This window comes from Drosophila kikkawai, chromosome 3R (genome assembly GCF_030179895.1).
Source record: "Drosophila kikkawai strain 14028-0561.14 chromosome 3R, DkikHiC1v2, whole genome shotgun sequence".
Taxonomy (NCBI): Eukaryota; Metazoa; Arthropoda; class Insecta; order Diptera; family Drosophilidae; genus Drosophila; species Drosophila kikkawai.
In genome coordinates this window covers 34,056,293-34,075,941 of record NC_091731.1, presented here as the reverse complement: position 1 = coordinate 34,075,941, position 19,649 = coordinate 34,056,293, and the positions used below count along the sequence as shown (strand labels likewise).

The following is a 19,649-nucleotide window of genomic DNA, read 5'->3' as shown; positions in this document are numbered from 1 at the left end:
GCGCTTTTGGCAGGAAAATTCCCAAGGATTTCTTGCTTTCTTGGTAAACGAAAAAAGTGCTGAAAAAGAAAAATCGAAACACGGCTAAAAGGAAAAAAATATATAAGAATTTCTGTATCAGCTAGTCGGTGTGCGTGTGAGTGTCTGTGTGTTTTTACCAGTGTGTGTGTGTGTGTGTGCGGGTGTGTGTGTGCTGGTACGTGATAAGCGCCGCAGACAGACGCCGTAACAACAAAACTGAACCGAACCGAGACCCCGAGGATAGAGAACCTCCTCCAGCGCTTTATTGAATTACAAGTAAAACAAAGAGCGCGACTTAGCAGGCGATTAAAGCGTTCTCAAGAGGGGGGAGGGATGAGCATGGTGTTCCATGGGGGTGGCTGGTGATTCTAGGTTCCAGGGCAACCTGCTAACCCACAAACCCACTGCCAACGGGCGGTCGCTTGGCAAACAGTTCTGAGTAGCGGTTTTGATACTGCTAATTGGTTGGTAAAAATTAATTAAAAATCCAAGATGCACACAGCAAAAGTCGTGGCGAAACTATTTTCCACCGACCGCCCTGAAGTATCCAACGGTAAATTGTTTTCACTGAGGCTTTGGTTTGGGTTTTGGTTAGTTTTCTTGATTTTCCTGAGGCAGAAGAATAAAAACTTCCTAAAAAAGGGACTAGAAGAGTTCCTGGAATTCAAGGAAAAGCCAAGAAAAGACTTGAATTCAAACATGAAACATCTATTATATTAAGAATATAAAAAGTCCCAAGACTCCAGACTGTCTGTTCTTTATTTTCAAAGACAAGTCATTGACCCCAATCAAAAGAAACCACAACTTTCTTTCTTTTCCCTGAGTTAGAGCCACAGTTTAGTCTCGAATGGTTGCCTTTTTTAATTACCATCGAGAAGACATTAAGCCCTGTTTTATGACGAGCCAACGCACTTGTCAGCACAAAGCTCCCTCAAAAGGAAATGCCACTGGAAAATGGGTTAAATGTGGCTTCAGGTGCTGCAACTCTCCGGCTGGAGTTTCCTCCGTTTTTTAACCCCTCTATTGCACTGCAGTTTATATAACCAGTTGACAGTCAGTGCAACTGCTTAAGCTGCCATAAAAAGAGGAACTTTAATTTGCCACTGACGTTGATGGATTGTGGTTCGCAGTGAGTTGAACTAGGGAACCCGAGACCGAGAACGAACCCAAAACCACCCACGAGGCAGGGGTTAAGCCGGGCTATAAACTTTTTCCGGCACAGATTTGTGCTGGCCAAAAAGTTGCGGGCTCACAGAAAAAAACAGGGAAACGGGAGTCGGCAGGAATTCAAGAACTGTGAGAAAACGAGGCACCGACTGCCGAGACCCTCAACACGTTACTGTGATTATTAATTCAAAAACTTTTCGCACACACGAAGAGCGAGGTTGTTGTATAAAAGTATTCCGCAAATCAGTTTCACTGACAAACCCACAAAGTACAGGAGACTCTCAGTAAAGAAAACCAATAAGAAACTTTAGTTTTTAGTTAAGGAAATCAATATTTAGTCCTGTGATTTTATTTTTATTTAAATAGAAAAAATAAACCAAGTTTATTAATAACAAATTCTTTATTACATTACAAATTCCAACCACCGAATCTTCCCTCCCTCACAGCTTCCTCTGTAACCCGACTTTAGAAGCTTATAAATTATGCAAGAAAAGCCGAAAATTTGATGGGGCCTGCCCAACTTAATTTGGCAACTAACAAGGCCCAAGCAGGAGGATAATTTAATAAGGCTTAAAGTTTCGGTTGGTTGGCCCCAACGCCAACGTTGCCCGAATAAGTTTTATTATTGCTATTTTTGGTAGGGAAAACAAACAATCGGGGCCATCAATATTAAAATCGATTACTATATGCTCTGGTTAGACTTGTCAGTCGGTGGATTGCGAGTTAGCATTTCATTTCCTTCGACTGTTCACTTTGCCGCTGAACTCTGACATTTCGGCCGAGCGAAGAGGAAAATGCCAAATGTCAGACCTGTCTCGGTCCCTGGTGGCAAGTGCAGCCTTCACACACAGCTTCGGGCAAATCCTCTCGAGAGACGAAACCTTTGCCGCCTCCAGGATCCGGTGTTCGCGTGTGTGTGTGTGTGTGTTTGTGTTTGTGGGGGCGTCGCAGACAGCGCGGCGTCCTCTGCGTATACGTAATATGCTTAGCCACAATAACTCATTACGAGCGCTTATGTCATAAGCTGGGCCAAAATCTAAGCGATTTTGATAGCCGAATTTTAATAGTTTCGACTTTGTAATGAACTTCAATTTATGTGCATCCCAACCGAGGCGGAGGAGCACGCAAATCGGAGGCACTGCAAGAAAGTAGGCTACCCTGCGCTGCCTTGAATATTTTAGTTATGATAAGTGAATCAGCATTTCGTATGCCGCGTGGCCCTCGGGGACCCATTAACGCAATTTTCCCGCACTTAGCTGGGGCCACAAAAATAAAAAGGGAAAGCACACGAACGGACAGAAAAAAGGTTAGGCCTGCTGATTTGTTTAGGTGTTATTTACACAGTGCCAGGGACGCCGGCTATTTACATGCAACATTTTGTGGCAAGTGTTCGAGATTTGTTTCGGTCGGCGTCCTTTCGTGCCTGGGGATGTGTTCGTGCCCGTGTCCCTATCCGTGTTTGTGTGTGCTTTGTCCTAGTTAGCGGCCACTGCCAGTGCAATGAACCAAAAACAATGTTTGGCAGCCACAAAGGCGACATCCCAGCTCCTGTCCCTCGGGATGCCTCCTCCTCAGTCCTTTCATTCATTCAGTCATTCAGTCGCTCAGTCATTCATCCATCCACTCGTCCACTTGGCTGGACATCCTTTTGCCTGATAGCTGTCCCAGTTGATTTGCTTTCTGTCTTTCCTTTAGTTTTTTTGCACAACTTTTTGGCCAAAAGTTACAAAACTGAAAGAAGCTGAATAAAAGGGTTTCCTACTTAAAGTTTGGCATAGAAAAAAAGGATATTTGCAGAAATAATGAATTTTAATTGAATGGCATAGCTTAGGTCCTTGAGAATTCATTAAAAATAATGATTTTGCATTATCTTGAAAGCTATTTATTGGCTTAAAATTTCTGCCTAAGAAACAAATGTAAAAACAATTTGTATTTCCTAGAAAAGAAGAAGCCGTTTTCTAATATTAAATGAATCCTTTTTATGCCATTTCCTTTCCCTTTTCTAGACCTTTGAAGAAAGGTTTCTTCCGCTTGCTGATTTATTTGTTGACTGAACATAATCCTCTTATCTTTTGTTACAGATTTAAATCGCGCCCAAATAGACCTTCGACTCTGTGTTGGACCACAGGAGACCCCCAAAAGCGTAACGGAGGCCAACTGCTCGACTTAATTGTCGACCTCTGTCAATATTAGCGCCATCGCAACTGCAGGGTGTGGGCGAATCTGCGCCCCGCCACCGGTAAGACTGTTCCCAGAGCGAGATCTGGGATCCATCTGCTACTGCTCACTCACCACAGCTTGGCTCTGGCACCCAATTATATCACTCTAAAATACATATGCCACACACACATCATCATCGTCATCATCCACACACATACTGTATATTAGGCCGACGCCTGGCTTCGCTTTCATCAACAAATTGCTTTTCAGTTTTCCATCTTTTGTTTTCCCACTTTTGGCCCACGAACCTTTTCGCATAAACACAAATAGCCCCGCAGGCGGTCGGTTTTACGCTTGTGTGTTTGCTGGGGACTAAACCGAACGCCGTTATAATAATACTATATAGAGAGGGGGAAACTGAAAAGTTTCAAGTGGCACTGGCAGTGCCTAAAGGCCTGCGGGCCACGACAATAAATACAAAACGCACAACGCCGTTTTTTTGGCCACAAGTGTTTGACACTGTTGACATGGCCCGAGTAAGGAGCACCAAGCACCAAGCACCAGGGTTTTCCTCGGAGGCCACCGCCCCAATCTTTGCCAATTGATTTCTGACGTTTTGTGCCACACAAAAGGCTCTTGGTCATATAAAAGGCTCACTAAAAAAGCCACCTAAATCACAAAGAGCTTGGACTTTAAGGACTTTTTTCCTAAAGAAATACATTTAAAATTGGCAAAGCTTCTAAAAGAAATATTAAATAAATATATATTATATTCCAGTTCCTTAAAACCTCTTCAAAAGAGCCTTAAAACTCCCCCAGTTTATCTTCAGTGTATTTCCCCTGTTCTCTTTTGGCAGCTTTTGCGAAATACCATCGAATGGCCATTGTCCTTTAGTGTCCTTGTTTCGTACACCTGTTGCCATCAGCTTACTTTTGTCCTCATGCCATTTATTTTTATGTCCCGTTCGTGATGCTTATTTTAATTAAAGCTCAGTTTAAGCCACCTTAATTGCAAATTTTTTAATGGAATTTTAGTTTTCACTTAACTCTCGACTACCTCTCTATCTCCGTCCGCTGCACACAATCTCACGACATTTTTCTAACCGCAAAATGCAACTTTTGCCATCTCACGGTCTACCGAACACATTTACTCTGCCTTCCGGGCAGTTTTGTAAGTGAAATAATGTACAGAGGGGATTCGTAAACGAATCAACATTAAATGCAAATTTACTAATCATTAAACCAGTTGGACATATGAAATTTGAAATGAGTTTTCCACCCACTTCAGTACATTACCGTCCGTCTGACGGTAATGTTTTTTACGATTTTTACCATCTTTCACTGTGAAAATGCACATTCGAAGTGACCACATTGCGCATACGCCCCGAGGGCCAAACGCTGCTAACTCAATTAGAGAAAGTTCAGGATCAAAGGGAGAACTTTTGCCCTAGGTGAACATTGCTGACCACAGCACCGAATCCCATTAGCTAAAGGGTACGGGAATTGGGTTAGATAGCTGGACTTACATACATAGTATATATGTTATATATCTGCCGAGAATGCCTTATTTTATGTTTATGTGACGCTTTAACTTACTACATATGTATGCCTTAATGTCTATGCACTGTGAATTCTGGTATTTGCCAAATGAATGCCCAAAATTGAAAGCACTCTAGCTAAGCGTTAACTCTACTCTCTGTGTTTCTGTTTAATGTTTCTTCAAAAGGAGCCTAAAAGCAGCACCCTGAATTTCTCGTCGTTCAAATCGAGCTTCACTTCCAATGTTAATTTCCTGAAGAGAAGGTAAAGACCTTAAAAAAGGAAGTGCCCCCCTCGAAAGAGAGAGCGGGGGCCCCAGTTGAACGAGACTAATTTGAAATTTCATATGTTCGTCTATTTCTCTCGCCCTTCTCTATCTTTTCTCTCCGGCGGATCTCTGTGTCGCCCTCCATTTGTTTAACTCTCTCCTCACCCTCCTGCACCGCACACTGTGACCTCTTTACTTGTCCGGGAAATGAAACCCACACCATGAACACACACTACACACACACACACGCCCAACTACTAACAGATTCAGCTCGGGAGACTTGTCTTCCGAGGTAGACGATGTCGATCCCAACAGCCTTCCGCCGGCGGCTCGTCCCATCCAGGATCAGCCAACAAAGCCGCCAGCGGCCAGCGGTGGTCCGCCGAACATGCCACCGCCCCCGGCTCCGGGTCAACCCTCTGGAGCCGCTCCGGAGCTCTCGCTGAGCTTTGGAGCCGGCAAGGCCCCGACCACGGCCGCACCAGCTCCGCCGCGAGGAGTGAGTGCTCCGACCAGTCCGGCCAAGTCGCGCGAGTCTCTGTTGCAGCGGGTTCAAAGCTTGACCGGCGCAGCCCGGGATCAGGGCGCCTCCATATTGGGTACGAAATGGAATGCGTTTAGGGGGGAATCACCTACACTCAGAACAAATACTATACTAGTCATACAAGCAGACTCTTTAGGAATCATTAAATCATTCCAAGTCATGTGTTCTTTGAGATTGGAATTTTGTATCTTCATGGTATTCACATTATTTGTCACTCAAGTAGAGTAGAATTTAATAATTAAATTATTTGATTGTTCCGCAGGTAATAAATAGTAGTTAAAGAGATCAGAAACTGATGTTTTCTATTATCAAATTTCCATTTAAATGAATAATAATAATCTCCTTTAGCTCCTGTAACATATATTAAGTTAAGGAAAAGTATAAAATCGAAAGGTTCATACCTTTTACTTTCCAAAAATATATCCAACTCTAAAAAAAAATGAAATTCCTTCAATAAAAAGATATATATCTTAAAAATCTCTAAAACATGTTCAAAGACACTTGAAAAATAATATTAAATAAATCTTAAAACATTTTGAAACCCAGTATTACTTGCTCGATTTAAAGAAATTTGGTGATCAGTATAAATACTTTTCCTGTGGCAAAAAGAGCACTTATTTTCTGAGTGTAGGGATTAACTTTTAGCTTCTGGACATGGTCTCGACTGACATCTTTCCCCACACAAAAATAATAAAACAGGAGCTGCGGTCCAGAGCGCCACACAGCGGGCTCCGACCTTCAACAAGGACAAGTACTTCACTCTGCTGGTGCTCGATGACCAGAACACGGACTGGTCCAAGTATTTCCGCGGCAGGCGACTGCACGGTGACTTCGACATCCGAGTGGAGCAGGCCGAGTTCAGGGTAAGTACCTACCTACACACATACTCTTAGCATTCCTCATCCGGTAATCGGGCTAATTACTGTTGTCCCTTGGCAGGACATTACGGTGGTCTCCAGCGCGGACACTGGACCGGTTGTCACCATGGCTGCCTATCGGAGTGGCACTCGGGTGAGTTATGTTAGGCACTGGAAAGAAAACTTATTAAAAATAGAGAAAGCTTGAAGAAATACTTGAAAAAATATAAATTAAATTTATAATTTTATTACTTCTTCAAAAACTAATTTATAATCCTAAGTAAATATTTACCTTTTAAAGTCAGACTAATATTTAAACAGAATTACCTGATCTGAGGCCCAAAATTATCATTTTTACAGCCAACATGTTATGTCTTAATTAGGAGCCATCCTTTTTTTATGAATAACAGTTTTTTGCAGTGCCCCCACCTGGGTTGTTTGCGCTTAATTAGTGCAATGGCAGTGTCCGAGCTATCTGCTCCGGGGCTTTTATTGTCCTCCTGCACTCTGCAGAGTAATAGAGACATTGAAGGGGACTCTCGTCAAAGGACATGGAATGGTAGGAAGAGGACTTTAGGTGGCCAGCAGGGCGTGCTTAGTCCACCACCCAAGGAACACTTAGGCTTTGGCACAACAGTCTATCAACAGCCTTTGACCGCTTTCCATTTTCCCCATTTTTCCCTATTTGCGTAGCTCTGAGCTCGACACTCTGGCGCTCCAATTCCACTTGTTTATTTCAAGTCGTTTTGTTGACTTTACGATGCTGTCATTGCATTTGCGTGTATCAGTGGCCATAAAAGACACTTGTAGCTCTACAAAAAATACGCAACCGAAGCGACACACTTGTGTTGGCCAGGAAATTAGACGCCACATGGATTAAGGATAGAGACTTTTGAAATATAATAAATATATAAAGAAATTTAATGCTGTATAAGTAAAGTTTACAGAGGAAATAGGCCAAGAACCTTGTTCTTTAAGGTTTCTATAAATATTTTACTTGGGTTATAAAAAGTTATAGCAGTTAATTGGATTTTTGTGGCTCCTTAAAAAGCTATGTGGGAAAACGAAGAAGATTTACTTAAGATCTTGAATTTACTTTGTTTAGTTATCAAACGATTTTAAGCATAGAATTTTCAATTTATTCTTTGCAAACCTTCCTGAATTTTTAAAAAATTTTATAGTTTTTAATTATTTTGTTGTTTAATTAAAAGGAATCCATTTTCGAACATTTTATGCAGTGCCTGATAGTATGCTGCAAAAAATGTACACCGCCTGTATTGTGCGCTTAACCAGACCTAGGTGGCGCCAGTTCATCATAGCATAAAATGTACTTTGGTCTTAATTTTATTTCAAAATCTTCCTAGAATATTAGTAGAAAAAATAAATAAAAATATATACATTAAAGGTATCAGAAAAATGTAAAATTTCGTGTTTCCCAAAGAAAAAATCTCCACTTCTAAATATTTATTTTTATTTGTTGTATTCATGAATTTATCGTTTAAAAAAATTACAAAAAAAACGTGTTTCAAGCGTTTTGCATTCTACAATCTAAGTGAGTTTCTCTGTTTATTAATTATCCCTTAAATTTTTGTTTGGAATATCACACCGAAAAAAAACAACAAAACCAGGTGGCGCGCTCCTTCCGGCCGGACTTTGTGTTGATTCGCCAGCCGCCGCGTGACGGATCCAGCGACTTCCGCTCCACGATCCTGGGCCTGAAGTACGGCGGAGTGCCCAGCATCAACTCGCTGCACTCGATCTACCAGTTCCAGGTAAGGTTTTGGAGATTTTAAATGTGTCAAGGGTTTATCCAGGGTTTTATTTTTGAATTTCTTTTCAGGACAAACCCTGGGTGTTCTCGCACTTGTTGCAGTTGCAGCGGCGCCTGGGACGCGACGGCTTCCCGCTGATCGAACAGACGTTCTTCCCCAATCCACGCGATTTGGTAAGTGAACATTAAAGGCTAGACACTAATTAAGTAGCTGCTCGGAGCCGGTTACATTTTCAAAAGCATCAATTAATAAATAACACATTAGGCATAACGTACGTATTAAAGCTCTGGACAGAGAGAAACGGGGTAGCGTAACAAGGGAGGGAGCGGATTTAAAGGGGGATTCCCGTGATATTTATGGGTCGCTCCTACACTTTCTGTAGAGCTGTGTGCGTCGCCAGTGGCAACGGGAAACGATGCCGTGCTTCGTATTAATCTTGTGCGGCATGCAGGCACTGAAATCCGTCTCACATTTGGCGCGCGGCGACCACCTGCACTCGTCCGCGTAGTTCGGTCCCCTCAGGCAATCATCACGGAAGCAAGGAGTCACCTGAAGGTTTAGAATCCAGAATTTAATAGGAAATTGAAATGGGTAGCTTTAACCCAAAACTCACTGTGCAACTGCAACTCTTGGCATAGCCGCCGCTGAAGCCATGGCGCTCTGTCTTGGTCATCTTGGTGTACTCCTTGACGTAGTGGCAAACGTTAAGCGCCGGCATCTTTCCGGCTATAATATACACCTTTCCAATGTCCAGCTTCATTCCGCACATGGAGTCCGCGAGAGGTGTGGCCAGGCGTCCATCACGCAGCATACGCCGCGCCTCGGGAGTAGCCTAAAGTACAGATCTTAGTTTACATGTTCACTCGAAGAAAGTTAATATAAAAACCCTTGGGAATCTGTTTTTTTTTTTGTGTATAACAAGTGACAATGTCAGCTGCTGTTTACCTTGTAGGTGCGCTTGAGTTGCACTTTGTAAGTGGATTTGCCCGGCTCGATGGTGTCTGATTTGCGAAGGACGCGCAGCTGCACAACTGTCGGAAAGCGTTGGCATTTATTTATTGAATTCTCGCAGGGATTCTCCCCCTATGTATATGAAATAACTCACCGTAGTCTGCCTGGCAGAAATGCGTCTGGGGATGGGCGGGATAGCAGGAGCAGGCGTCCGCTGGGCGCCCGTAAAACGCAAGGACAGCGACCAGGACGAGCGTCAATAAACCCAAATGCTTTCTAAAATCCATGGCTGCGAGCAGATAAAGTGACTTTATGTCGCCGCCAGTGGGTCTCCGAGATTACTGTAACGGGAGAGGAAAATTGAGAAAATTGTGTGATTACTTTTTACGGCGACGACAATGTTTTAATGGGAAAATCGGAGGCTATATAATGGACGAAGGGAGGGAGTAAGGGACCTGAAGGTCACTGGGAGATTAATTATGCCCGTCTCACTTATGTCATTCAATGTGCTTATCAATGGAGGCCAGCTTCTCAGCCAGCCAGCCAGCCATCAATCCACTGTTCAATTATGCATATAATATATTACACATACGCCCTGTATGACAGCAATTAATCGCGCCTTCTGTCACAAACATGAACGCAACGGCACGCACAAGCCGGGAACATCAAGAGCGTTATGAGAGAGACATTTTCCACTTTATTTATTTATTCCTGCTAAATTGGATTGGGATAAAGCCAGAGATGATGCTTCAGCTTCTGCTTCTGCTTCAGCTTTTGCTTTCGTCTATATTTCATTTCAGTCTTATGCCAAAAGCAGCCAATTTAGAATGCATAAATCTCACAAAAGTAGTTCAATTGCCAAAGCATTTCAATTGAAAATTGTTTATGGGAAATTCATAGAAAACTTGAGACGCACAAATCGAATTGAAATCCATTACAAAACCGCTGCACATCGATCCGATACCACACGCTGGATATAGATGCACTCGCTACTATATATATGTGTAGACTCTATAGTAGCGCAGAAATATTGTATAATATCGAGAGTGGCTGGGGCAAGTAATCAGCTGCAGCTCTGCCTTTGCTGTGCTGTCGAACTGATCGACGCAGATAGGCAGGTTCCATTCCTATAACCATATGCCTGCCAGCCTATCTGCTCTGTTGGATGCACACACACAGCGAACCCGGTGGCGGCAGCAATGTGGCAATTAAATTGAAATAAAATTGAATTAAAAGCATTTTGCGGAAAAGCCACTGGAAAACATACGCACCAACATGGTCGGAGCAAGTGGGGAGAGGTCTTGGGTGGCGGGGTCGCTGGCTATTGATTGAATGCAAGCATAGCGGGCAGGAGTAATGCATCAAACTATTTATTAAGTGGCAGTCCAAGTGGCGGCCAGACAAGCAGACGCGCTGACTAATGGGTTAAACTGGAACACACACTGGGGAAAATGAGTCTTTTTAATATTGAGAGCATGTTTCTGAAGAAGTGCTCAATTCAAATTGATATGATAACTATCAGGGTGTTTCTATTTGTTTTTTAGATAGAGTTAGATACTAAATCTTCCAAATTTGTCTACTTTAAGCATTTATTTTGAAATATTGAAGCATTAAAATGAAATATTATTGATTTGAATTATTTATGCTTGAATAAAGGAGAAAGTATCTGTGACAAACAGCAAGACAAGAGATATATTCCAACTAAGAGCTCATTATTTCTTTTATATTAATTTTCTATTTAACAATTATAACTAATCTAAGAAATATTGTATTGCTTTCATATCCAGGTATTTTTCTCTCTGTGAAAATATATTCATAAAGGCTTCTTGGACTTGAGTAGAGTCTTAATGTCATTACCCCTGATATAAATAATAAATTTATTAATTTAGCATTAACTTATCTTTTGAAGGGAGTAAAAATAAGTGTATTAAATCTCTCATTAGGTTCAGAGTTAAGGGAGCTCCTGTGACTGTTTAGTTTAAAGTATCTCTAATATTACAATAAATTTTGTAGGACTCAATGTGTCTACATTGCGTGGTCATCCACGAGATACAATGCTTAGGCTATCTAAGTTCAATTTCAGGTTAATTATTGTTTAGTTTTTGTTGAATTAACTAGTTAGATAGCTACTGATTTATAATATAATAATATTCATTCTTTCTCTCTTTAGTTTGGTTAACTACGCATATATTTTCAACATTTTTCCTTAAATCCAATCAAATATTTAAGTACGAGGAACAGAAAAACAGTGTCGTAATGTCATGGGAGAATTTCTCTTCGAAGAAGAAAAGCAGCTCCCCTTGTTTTCCTGTCTTTTGCTGTGACACTTTGCCCGGCAATTAACGGCGCGGATTTGTTTAACAAACAGGCCGACAACTCAGCAACTAGCAACAACAAAAACAACACGAGGGGAAAACGAAAAAAAAAAAGATAAATAAAAAACAAACAAACAACCAGCCGGCCAAGGAGCAACAAAAAACTGGCACACACTCACACACACACACACTAGCGGGGAAACGTCATCAACGTTTAGCAGATAAATCAACTCGAGAGCCAATTGGCAGCAAGAAAAGCGTTTCAGAGGCGTTTGAAAATTCGCACGATTTCATCTGAGACGGTCCAAGTCGCCTTATTTATATATGCACACATGTCTGAATGCACAATTAGCGTGGTGATATATCAGGCAGGCATAGTTTAAAGCTGCCCAAAGCCTCGAAAAATGCAGGGGCAGGCTGTCAGCGTTGTTTTGTATACAGTTTTCCTGTCTGAGGGAAAAAGGGAAATGCTGCCGTGTTTGTTGACAAGCGCAGCATATGTCAATTAAATGTTATATATTATGGCACACACGGCTGTCGTCCACCCCACTCCACCCCCGAAAAAAACAAACGTGCTGCATTCGACGTCACTTCACGCCTCGTCTATGTGACACACTTGTCGGCTGCTCTTGGCCGCCGCCGCTCTGAAGTCTTTATGTCGTCACCATCATCGATGTTGACACTTGACACTGCCTTCAATTTTGAGCGACTGCCATCCAATTATGCGGGCCACCGCCAACAGCAACAATAAGGGCAAACAATTTCGAAAGATATTGAGTCAAATATCGAGCTCGAGTTCAATTAGCATTGATTTCTACCCGGGTCGAGGGCCACTTTAAGAATGTTGACAAGCTGAGGAAAAATGTATAACTAAGTGGAAAATGGTATATAGTAGGTTTTTAAATATTTAAAAAATTATTTAAAGGAGAATGCTAAAAATAGGAACCTGTTAAATGATTAAACACATTGAAATTCCTGGAATTTGACAACTGTTTGCACTGCAAATTAATAATTTTCTTTGATAGTTTTGCGTTTAGGAGGAATATATGTCTGGTGATATATATAATAATTTAATTTGTGTTATTTTTTCTCTATTTCTAAGAATTTTATGATAACATGTGGCACCATAAGCTTGAAAATACTATAATTATTAACAACCTTTAAATAAACTTTGGTTTTCTTTTTGTTAATTTCGTTTTTATGGGTAATAATGTTAAATATTTTCATACATTTCCTTCTATTTTCTGTAATATTTTTGGATTTTATTTGTCGTAAAATATTGAACAACGATTCTATTGAATACAAAATAAACAAAGTATAAACAAAAACATGTCTCTCATTACTCATTTATGTAAAATCAATGACAAATATTTCATAAATGCTATACCATTGATTGAAATATATTTTATATGTATATATTTATTCTAAACCAAAAGTTAAAGTATATATTTTATGACTAATATATACAAATATATATAATTTCTTAAGAACTTGGTTCCCTCCCTTCTATAATTTTCCCTAAATTTCTTGGCAAATAACCCAATTTAGTCATTCCCTTGTCAAGTTGCCATGACAACTCTCATTGTTTACAATTTATATGCTTGAATTACGGCAACGTGCCCTCATGAAATTCATGAAATCATTGCCAAAAGCATCAGCAATTTTGAATTATGCAAATTTTATGATTAACACTTGGCCAGACAAGCAGACAAGTAAAAAGCCGAGACCCAAGAGATTTCCCAGGTGAATTCAAAAGGATTGGCTAAGGTCAGACATGAAAAAGGCCACCGCAGACCAGCAAATATAAAAGCAAGAAAGTGAGCTACAAAAATAAAGGATTTTCGGGCTTTCAAACTAAAGCAGCTCTAAAGCGCTTTGGGCTGAGCTGGGTTTTGGCTACACTCCGTTTATATACATTTTTTGTTTGTTTTTGGGTTTTTTGGGTGGTCGTGGCTCGTTGGTTAAAGCCACATAATTAATGCGATTTTGGTTGTTGCTGTTTTGGCATTTTCCGAAAGTGGAAAATCTGTGAAGTGCCCCGGCCAACGCTACTTATCCATAGAGAGTTTTGCTTTATGAGCACTTAATTGGGCCCATTAATGGCTGCTAATGCCGCGTAATGTGTGTCCGGACACCCGAAAGTATTGACACCACTCTGCCCACCACAAAACTGAAAAACAGTATGCCAGAGGGGAGAATGCATTCGACATAAAATCGTATTTATAGCTTTCGGATCTTCCGCTTATATTGCACTGCACGCTCTCCGATTTACGAGGCCTTATATATTTTGCGCCTCCGAAGTGGGCATAAAAATTGTGTCTAATTAGCTTGGCTCTCGGATCGCCTTTCGATGGATCACACTTCTCCAGTTCGAAGCTCTCCAGTGCTTTGTCAGCGTTTTTCCATTCAGTAATTGGATAGTGATTTATGTTTATTTTCCAGCATACCACATTCAAACCTAATTAGCGTTTTGTGCCCAATTGGGTCAACTCACATATATATTTCTAGCTTTGTTTTCAGTTTTAGATAGCAATGATTCTATTGACTTTGTGCAAATAGACATGCAAATTGTTAAGACTGTGACAGTTAACTATAAAGTGAAGTAAGTAGTTCGAGGAGTTAAGATAATGAGACTTTTATTTGTTTAAAAATAATAGAAGATATGAACTTTTATATTTTAAAACAGAATAGGTAAAAGATACACTAGGATAAAGCTTTTTTAATACTTAAAATATTTTGGTTTTAGTAAAGATAAAAATTCGTAAGAAATTCCAAGAGAATTTGTACATATTTAAATAGTTAAATAAATTATTAACACATATTAATTTATAATTTAATTAATTTGAAATTCATATTTTAATCTTACTATTTACTTGTAAATTCACTTTAAATACTTTTAAAAAGCTGATGTAAATCTTCTTAGTAACAAAATAAATATTTAAAGAAAGTACAAGTAGAAGTACAAGTACTGAGTAATCGAAATTCGGGTCGAATGACATTATGCTATGTCTCTTTTTTTTCAGCGGTCATTTACTTTTCGATATTACCTTTTGTGGCAATTCGTTTCTGTCTGTTTGTTATTGCTGATTGACTTTCTAAACAGTCGGGAATGGGTTCGTAATGGGATCGAACTGCGCAGTATTCAATACGTAACTGATTTGGCAAATATTCCGTATAAATTTCTAGGGAATCTGTATAAAATATAGAATCTGCTTATCAGCTAGAACCCCAGATATACACAGTATCTCTCAATTAAATTAAGTAAATATATTTGCTGGGAAAACATGCCATGAGAGCTGGCTTGCATGTTGAACTTGGGCTTTTCCTTTACTACTTTTTTTTGTTTTGCCAATTTTCATAACGTTGCTGGAAAACTTTCTTTGGCCAGCGGCATTTCTGTCTTTGGTGGCGGCTGCCTTTTCAACAATGGAAGAAAATTAAGGAGAAATATCAAAGTCACGATCTTGCAATGGGCAATGGGAATTGCCATAACCATAATCAGCATGATCAATGCTCTGGCAAAGGCGGCCCAAACAAAGAGGTTCCCGTATTTTGATTAATGCCGCAGCTTGCTCTTTGACCTCCGAGTGTTTGCTGTATTGCCAACCCAGCTCAGATGAGATAAACATACCAGGTATTGGCATTTACATGCACTCAGCGACACCTGTGACACACCAAAGCCAGTGGAATATACATAGTTAAACGTTGGAATTTGAGTTGATAAGAAGTAGAGATGCACTGGGTGAAAATATTCAACAAAAGTGTAATTACTTTTATTGACAGACCGAAATAAAACTATAAACTATTGTAGAAGAATGTAAATTAGTTAAAATAACAACTTACTTTTATTTATTTAAATGAGATGCTTGTATAAGTTGTGAAAAATATCACGTTTCTAGACTGTTTTCCCTAGAACTAATGTTACTGAGACTTGTAAATTATAATTCTAGTGGAATTTTTCCAGTTTATTTTCTTCTACAATCAGATACAACATTTTCTCCGAGTGCCCTTCTAATTGAGTTACCCAGCGAGATGCATTCGCTCAGCGGTTGACAGCTCCATTCAGGTGTAAGGTGACGAAACCGAATCCGAAAAGCCGGCTGGCAGACAACTATGCTTGGAATGTTTATGGCTTACGCCTCATTAATTCATGCAATGCTCAAGTATGCCAGCAGCGGTTCTTGGCTGCTTCTGAGCGATGGCATCATTATGCCGAAAATAAAGTCTTACGCAGCTATTGGCCACTCGATGCACTCGCCGGGTCGAGGTCTTCGTCCTCATCTCATGAAAAATAAACAATAATAATTTGCAAAATCCAAACCGAAACAGTTTCTACCCAAATTCGTCACGTTCCGCAGGCTCACATTTAGGGTTTCTCTCTTCAAAAATTAAAAAGCGAAGCAATTTATGACACAAATCGTCTTGCGGCGGCGTCTTGAGAAAATAAACAAAACGAAAAAATAAAATTGCCCAGGATGCGTAACGAAAGATTCAATTAAAAATGCTAATGTGGCTGAGGGTAAACAAAGGTCCTGAACTGGGAAAAAATATGGGTAAAAAGGGGACACATTTACATGAGGATAAACTTTGAGGATACAAGAATATTAAAACCATTTGTGCGCTTTAAACAGTAAAAATTTCAAAATAAATGTTGTATTTAATTTTCTTAATAATTCTAAAAGTAAAAGAACATATTTATAAAGTCATAATCTCAGGATTATTCCCTACTTCAGTGTTTTATATTATTTTCTCAGTGACTTTAAATGGGTTAAAGAAAGAATCCAAGGGTCTGAAGCCTTGCCATCGGCCGTCTCGGACCCAGGGTCGCCTCACATTGCAGTTACTTGGCCATAAAAATATACATTTTTAATGAGCTCAACCCCAATACTCTGGGAATGTTCATATGCCACGACAAAATAAACAAACATATGTATAGTACTCTTATTTGCAAATAACCTATGTGGGGTCTGAATACAATGGACTTCAGTGTGGGCCGACTTTTCATTATCAAATTGCAAAATTTGCATTAAAATCAATAAAATGTTCAAATAGCAACGCCTGACAGTTTAATTAAATATTAAAGAGATTTCGTCAACTCGAATGATTTATTTCTGCATTCCACGCTCCATTCAAGTCGCGCCGGGTGACAGATCTTGTCGAGGAAATTAAGGAAAGGACAGCCCCGCCAAGTGACACAATCGGACAAATTGAAGGCCCGTGGCCCACACACAAATCGAGGAACTTGGAGGAACCCGAGAAACTCGAGGAACTTGGAGGAACTTGAAGGAACCTCCGGGGAACTTGCTGTCTCAAAAGAAATTATTGTCGATAAATTGCCGCCTGACTTGAGAAATTTACGCAATAACCACAACTGCAGCAGGGTGGAAAAAAAGCGGGCAAATAAAAATAATAAAGACGAGGGAGAAATGTTATTAATGGACAGGAATACCAAAGACTCTTTGTCGCCGATTTCTGCTTAATTGTACAATAATATTTAATTGCAAGATTTGCACAGCAAAAATTATGATTGTGCTGGGGATGAGCCAGCCAGCCAGCCAGCAGTGGGTGTGTCGTCCGAATAAACAATCCCAAACAAATGTATCTGTACATGCCAAGTATCTGTAGCGTTGGCCGTATAAGGCAACTTACTTTTTTTTGGGGGCTTTAAAAGCCTGCGTCTGGCCGAATATGGCAAATTGAATGATGTGCGAGGGAAAAGTCACAAATACAATCGCAATCATTCGTTGTGACAATTTTATTTACCGACTTTGTGCGGCTTTTACGGGGCTGTGGCTGTGGCTGGGCTTAGCGCGAAATCTTAGTAGAGCAGCCACCGCATTGATCGAATTTACATTCTCGGAATTGTTGAAATAGGTAACCGGGTTTTGGCTTTCAGACAATGAGCTATTGTGGTTATGGGTTTTATTTTAGGCGCCATATGGTGATATGTACAATGGAAAATTGAACATAAAAATCGGCAAGGAAAGTAGCACGAAATATAAAATAAAATAAAGAAAATCATAGAAATTTAAAGAGCTTAAACTATTTATTATAAAGAGAATAATTGTATGACAGAAATTCCGAAACATTTCCCCTAAAAAAAGGGTTTTTCTATGCTATATTAAGAGCTTATATTATCTAAGATAAATAGAATAAATCAGTTTAAAAACAACATTATTTTGTTACAATAAAAACATCTTAAGTGCCCTAAAATAGTTTCAAAAAGCCATTAAAATACCCTAGAAATACCCTCGAATTACACCCCCTTACTACCACCTCCATACTATCCAACTGATAATGCTGTGAAAATAAAAGTCAGCACAGCAATTTGCCGAACATTTCCCAGAAAAGCAATACAAATACAAGCTCATTTAAATGTCGCACACAAACAACTGGAAAGCCAACAGTAAAGCCAAAGTCAAATGAAGGAAAAATTATGAATATCCATGCGAAACAATGTCATGGAAAGCAACAAAGCAAAAGGAAAAGGGGGAATGGAAAAGCACTTGAAATGCATTTTCACGCATTTCCCCCGTGGCGGCTCCCACCGTTTTTTCTTCCCCTTTGGGAATTCGCTTATAAATATTTTATAGGTTTATGTATTTCAACGAAAAACAGGCAAAAGCCAATACATTTAATGTGTTTTTGCTCATATTTTTAGAAATTAAATGCCCAATGCCAAAACACACATGACGTATACGTAATATGGAAATACCTCCCACTCGGCCAGAACTTTCCTTGACATCCAGCAAATATTACATATGTATATTTATAGTTACTATATATCACTGATATGACCGGGCACGGGCTTTACGATTGCACAACCAGTCAACTTGTGTATATTTTTTTTAATGGCTGCAGTTTGTTTACAAATTGGCGACATTAAAAACTATTAAGACGAATCGAGAGGCGCAAGAAGAAAACTCGGCTAGCTCCAAACAGGCAAATAAAAACAAATTATAAATAAACGCAAATAAATAGAGGCAGCTTTGTGGGTGTGTGAGTTCTGGGTTGGAAAACTGTGTCGCTGTGTCAGCATCGTCACATATGAAAACGAAATAAAAAGTTTTTCCCCGCGCGCGCGTTTTAAATAGCCCGAAAAACGCGCGCATGTCGCGCCTGTGTCGCGCGTTTTGCATACCTTCGATTTGAGGCTTCTAAATGCCAATAGTTTTGCTACAAACAACTTTCAAAGTTAGAATAAAACTAAATAAACAGAGCACGGTATTTTTAAATCACTTGAAGCTACTTGTTTGGGTGGAAAATGTGTTCTTTTTGGGCCTATAAAAGACAGTAAAATGAGGAGAAGTAGAAATATTTCAACTAGAACCTATTTCAAGAAGAACCTAAATAGAAAATCATTTATATTCATTTATCACTTCATAACTTTTATAAAAATTAATTTTAAATATTTTAGGAATGGCAAATAATTTAATTTTTTTTTATAAGAAAAGAATAAACACTAATTTTAAGGTCTTGAAAATATTCTAAAGTTAAAGGCTTTCATTCAGCATTTTTAAAATATTTCACTTAATTTTGAGTACAACAAATTCTATAAATATTAAACACAATTCTGTATTTTTACCTTTTTTCAATATCTCCTTAGTGAGTTAAAGTATGTACACTTCCTGGGCTGTTTGGACACTTGAACCCGATGGCACAGAAATGATATTTAAATTCGGGAATGTAATTTCACTGGCACTCGCATAAATCGACTGCACTTGATCTTATATAGGCTTCCCGATCGCGTTTTTATTTCTTCTCCGTCGACAATTGATTTCTTCCAGCTCGTTGCGCTTGCGGTTCTGCACTGAATCGCCAAGTTTGAAGTGAAGAGGTACGAACCCGAAACGAAATCGGAAAACGAACGAACGGCTAGTGAATTCACTCAAGTTGCTCGGGTCTTGAGACTTTGAGTGCTTCCACTCGATCGCTCGGTCGGTCGGCCGATCAAAACCCCCATAAATTCCCCCACAAATGAGTGGAAAGTGAGTGAAACGCTGGGCGATTGCATTTTTCTGTGCATTATTTTACCTTGGCAGCTTTATTAATTGCG

The 19,649-nt window shown here is 39.7% G+C and overlaps 2 protein-coding genes across 2 annotated transcripts; one reads left to right on the top strand and one right to left on the bottom strand.

The window, feature by feature from the left end:
- The first annotated feature begins 86 nt into the window (after positions 1-86).
- On the top strand, positions 87-8,515 carry LOC108085883 (synapsin). Its single transcript, XM_017182646.3, has 8 exons — positions 87-136; positions 3,270-3,427; positions 5,074-5,150; positions 5,419-5,753; positions 6,398-6,561; positions 6,638-6,709; positions 8,184-8,327; positions 8,396-8,515. The coding sequence occupies exons 4-8, from the start codon at positions 5,543-5,545 to the stop codon at positions 8,513-8,515; spliced, it is 711 nt and encodes a 236-aa protein (XP_017038135.2). The 5' UTR covers positions 87-136; positions 3,270-3,427; positions 5,074-5,150; positions 5,419-5,542.
- On the bottom strand, positions 8,010-19,403 carry Timp (Tissue inhibitor of metalloproteases). The gene is made up of 5 exons (XM_017182648.2): positions 19,179-19,403; positions 9,433-9,619; positions 9,273-9,358; positions 8,941-9,159; positions 8,010-8,876 (listed from the first exon to the last, which is right to left on the bottom strand). Exons 2-5 carry the CDS (start codon positions 9,563-9,565, stop codon positions 8,682-8,684), a joined length of 633 nt encoding a protein of 210 aa, XP_017038137.1. The 5' UTR covers positions 9,566-9,619; positions 19,179-19,403; the 3' UTR covers positions 8,010-8,681.
- Positions 19,404-19,649: the final 246 nt, after the last annotated feature.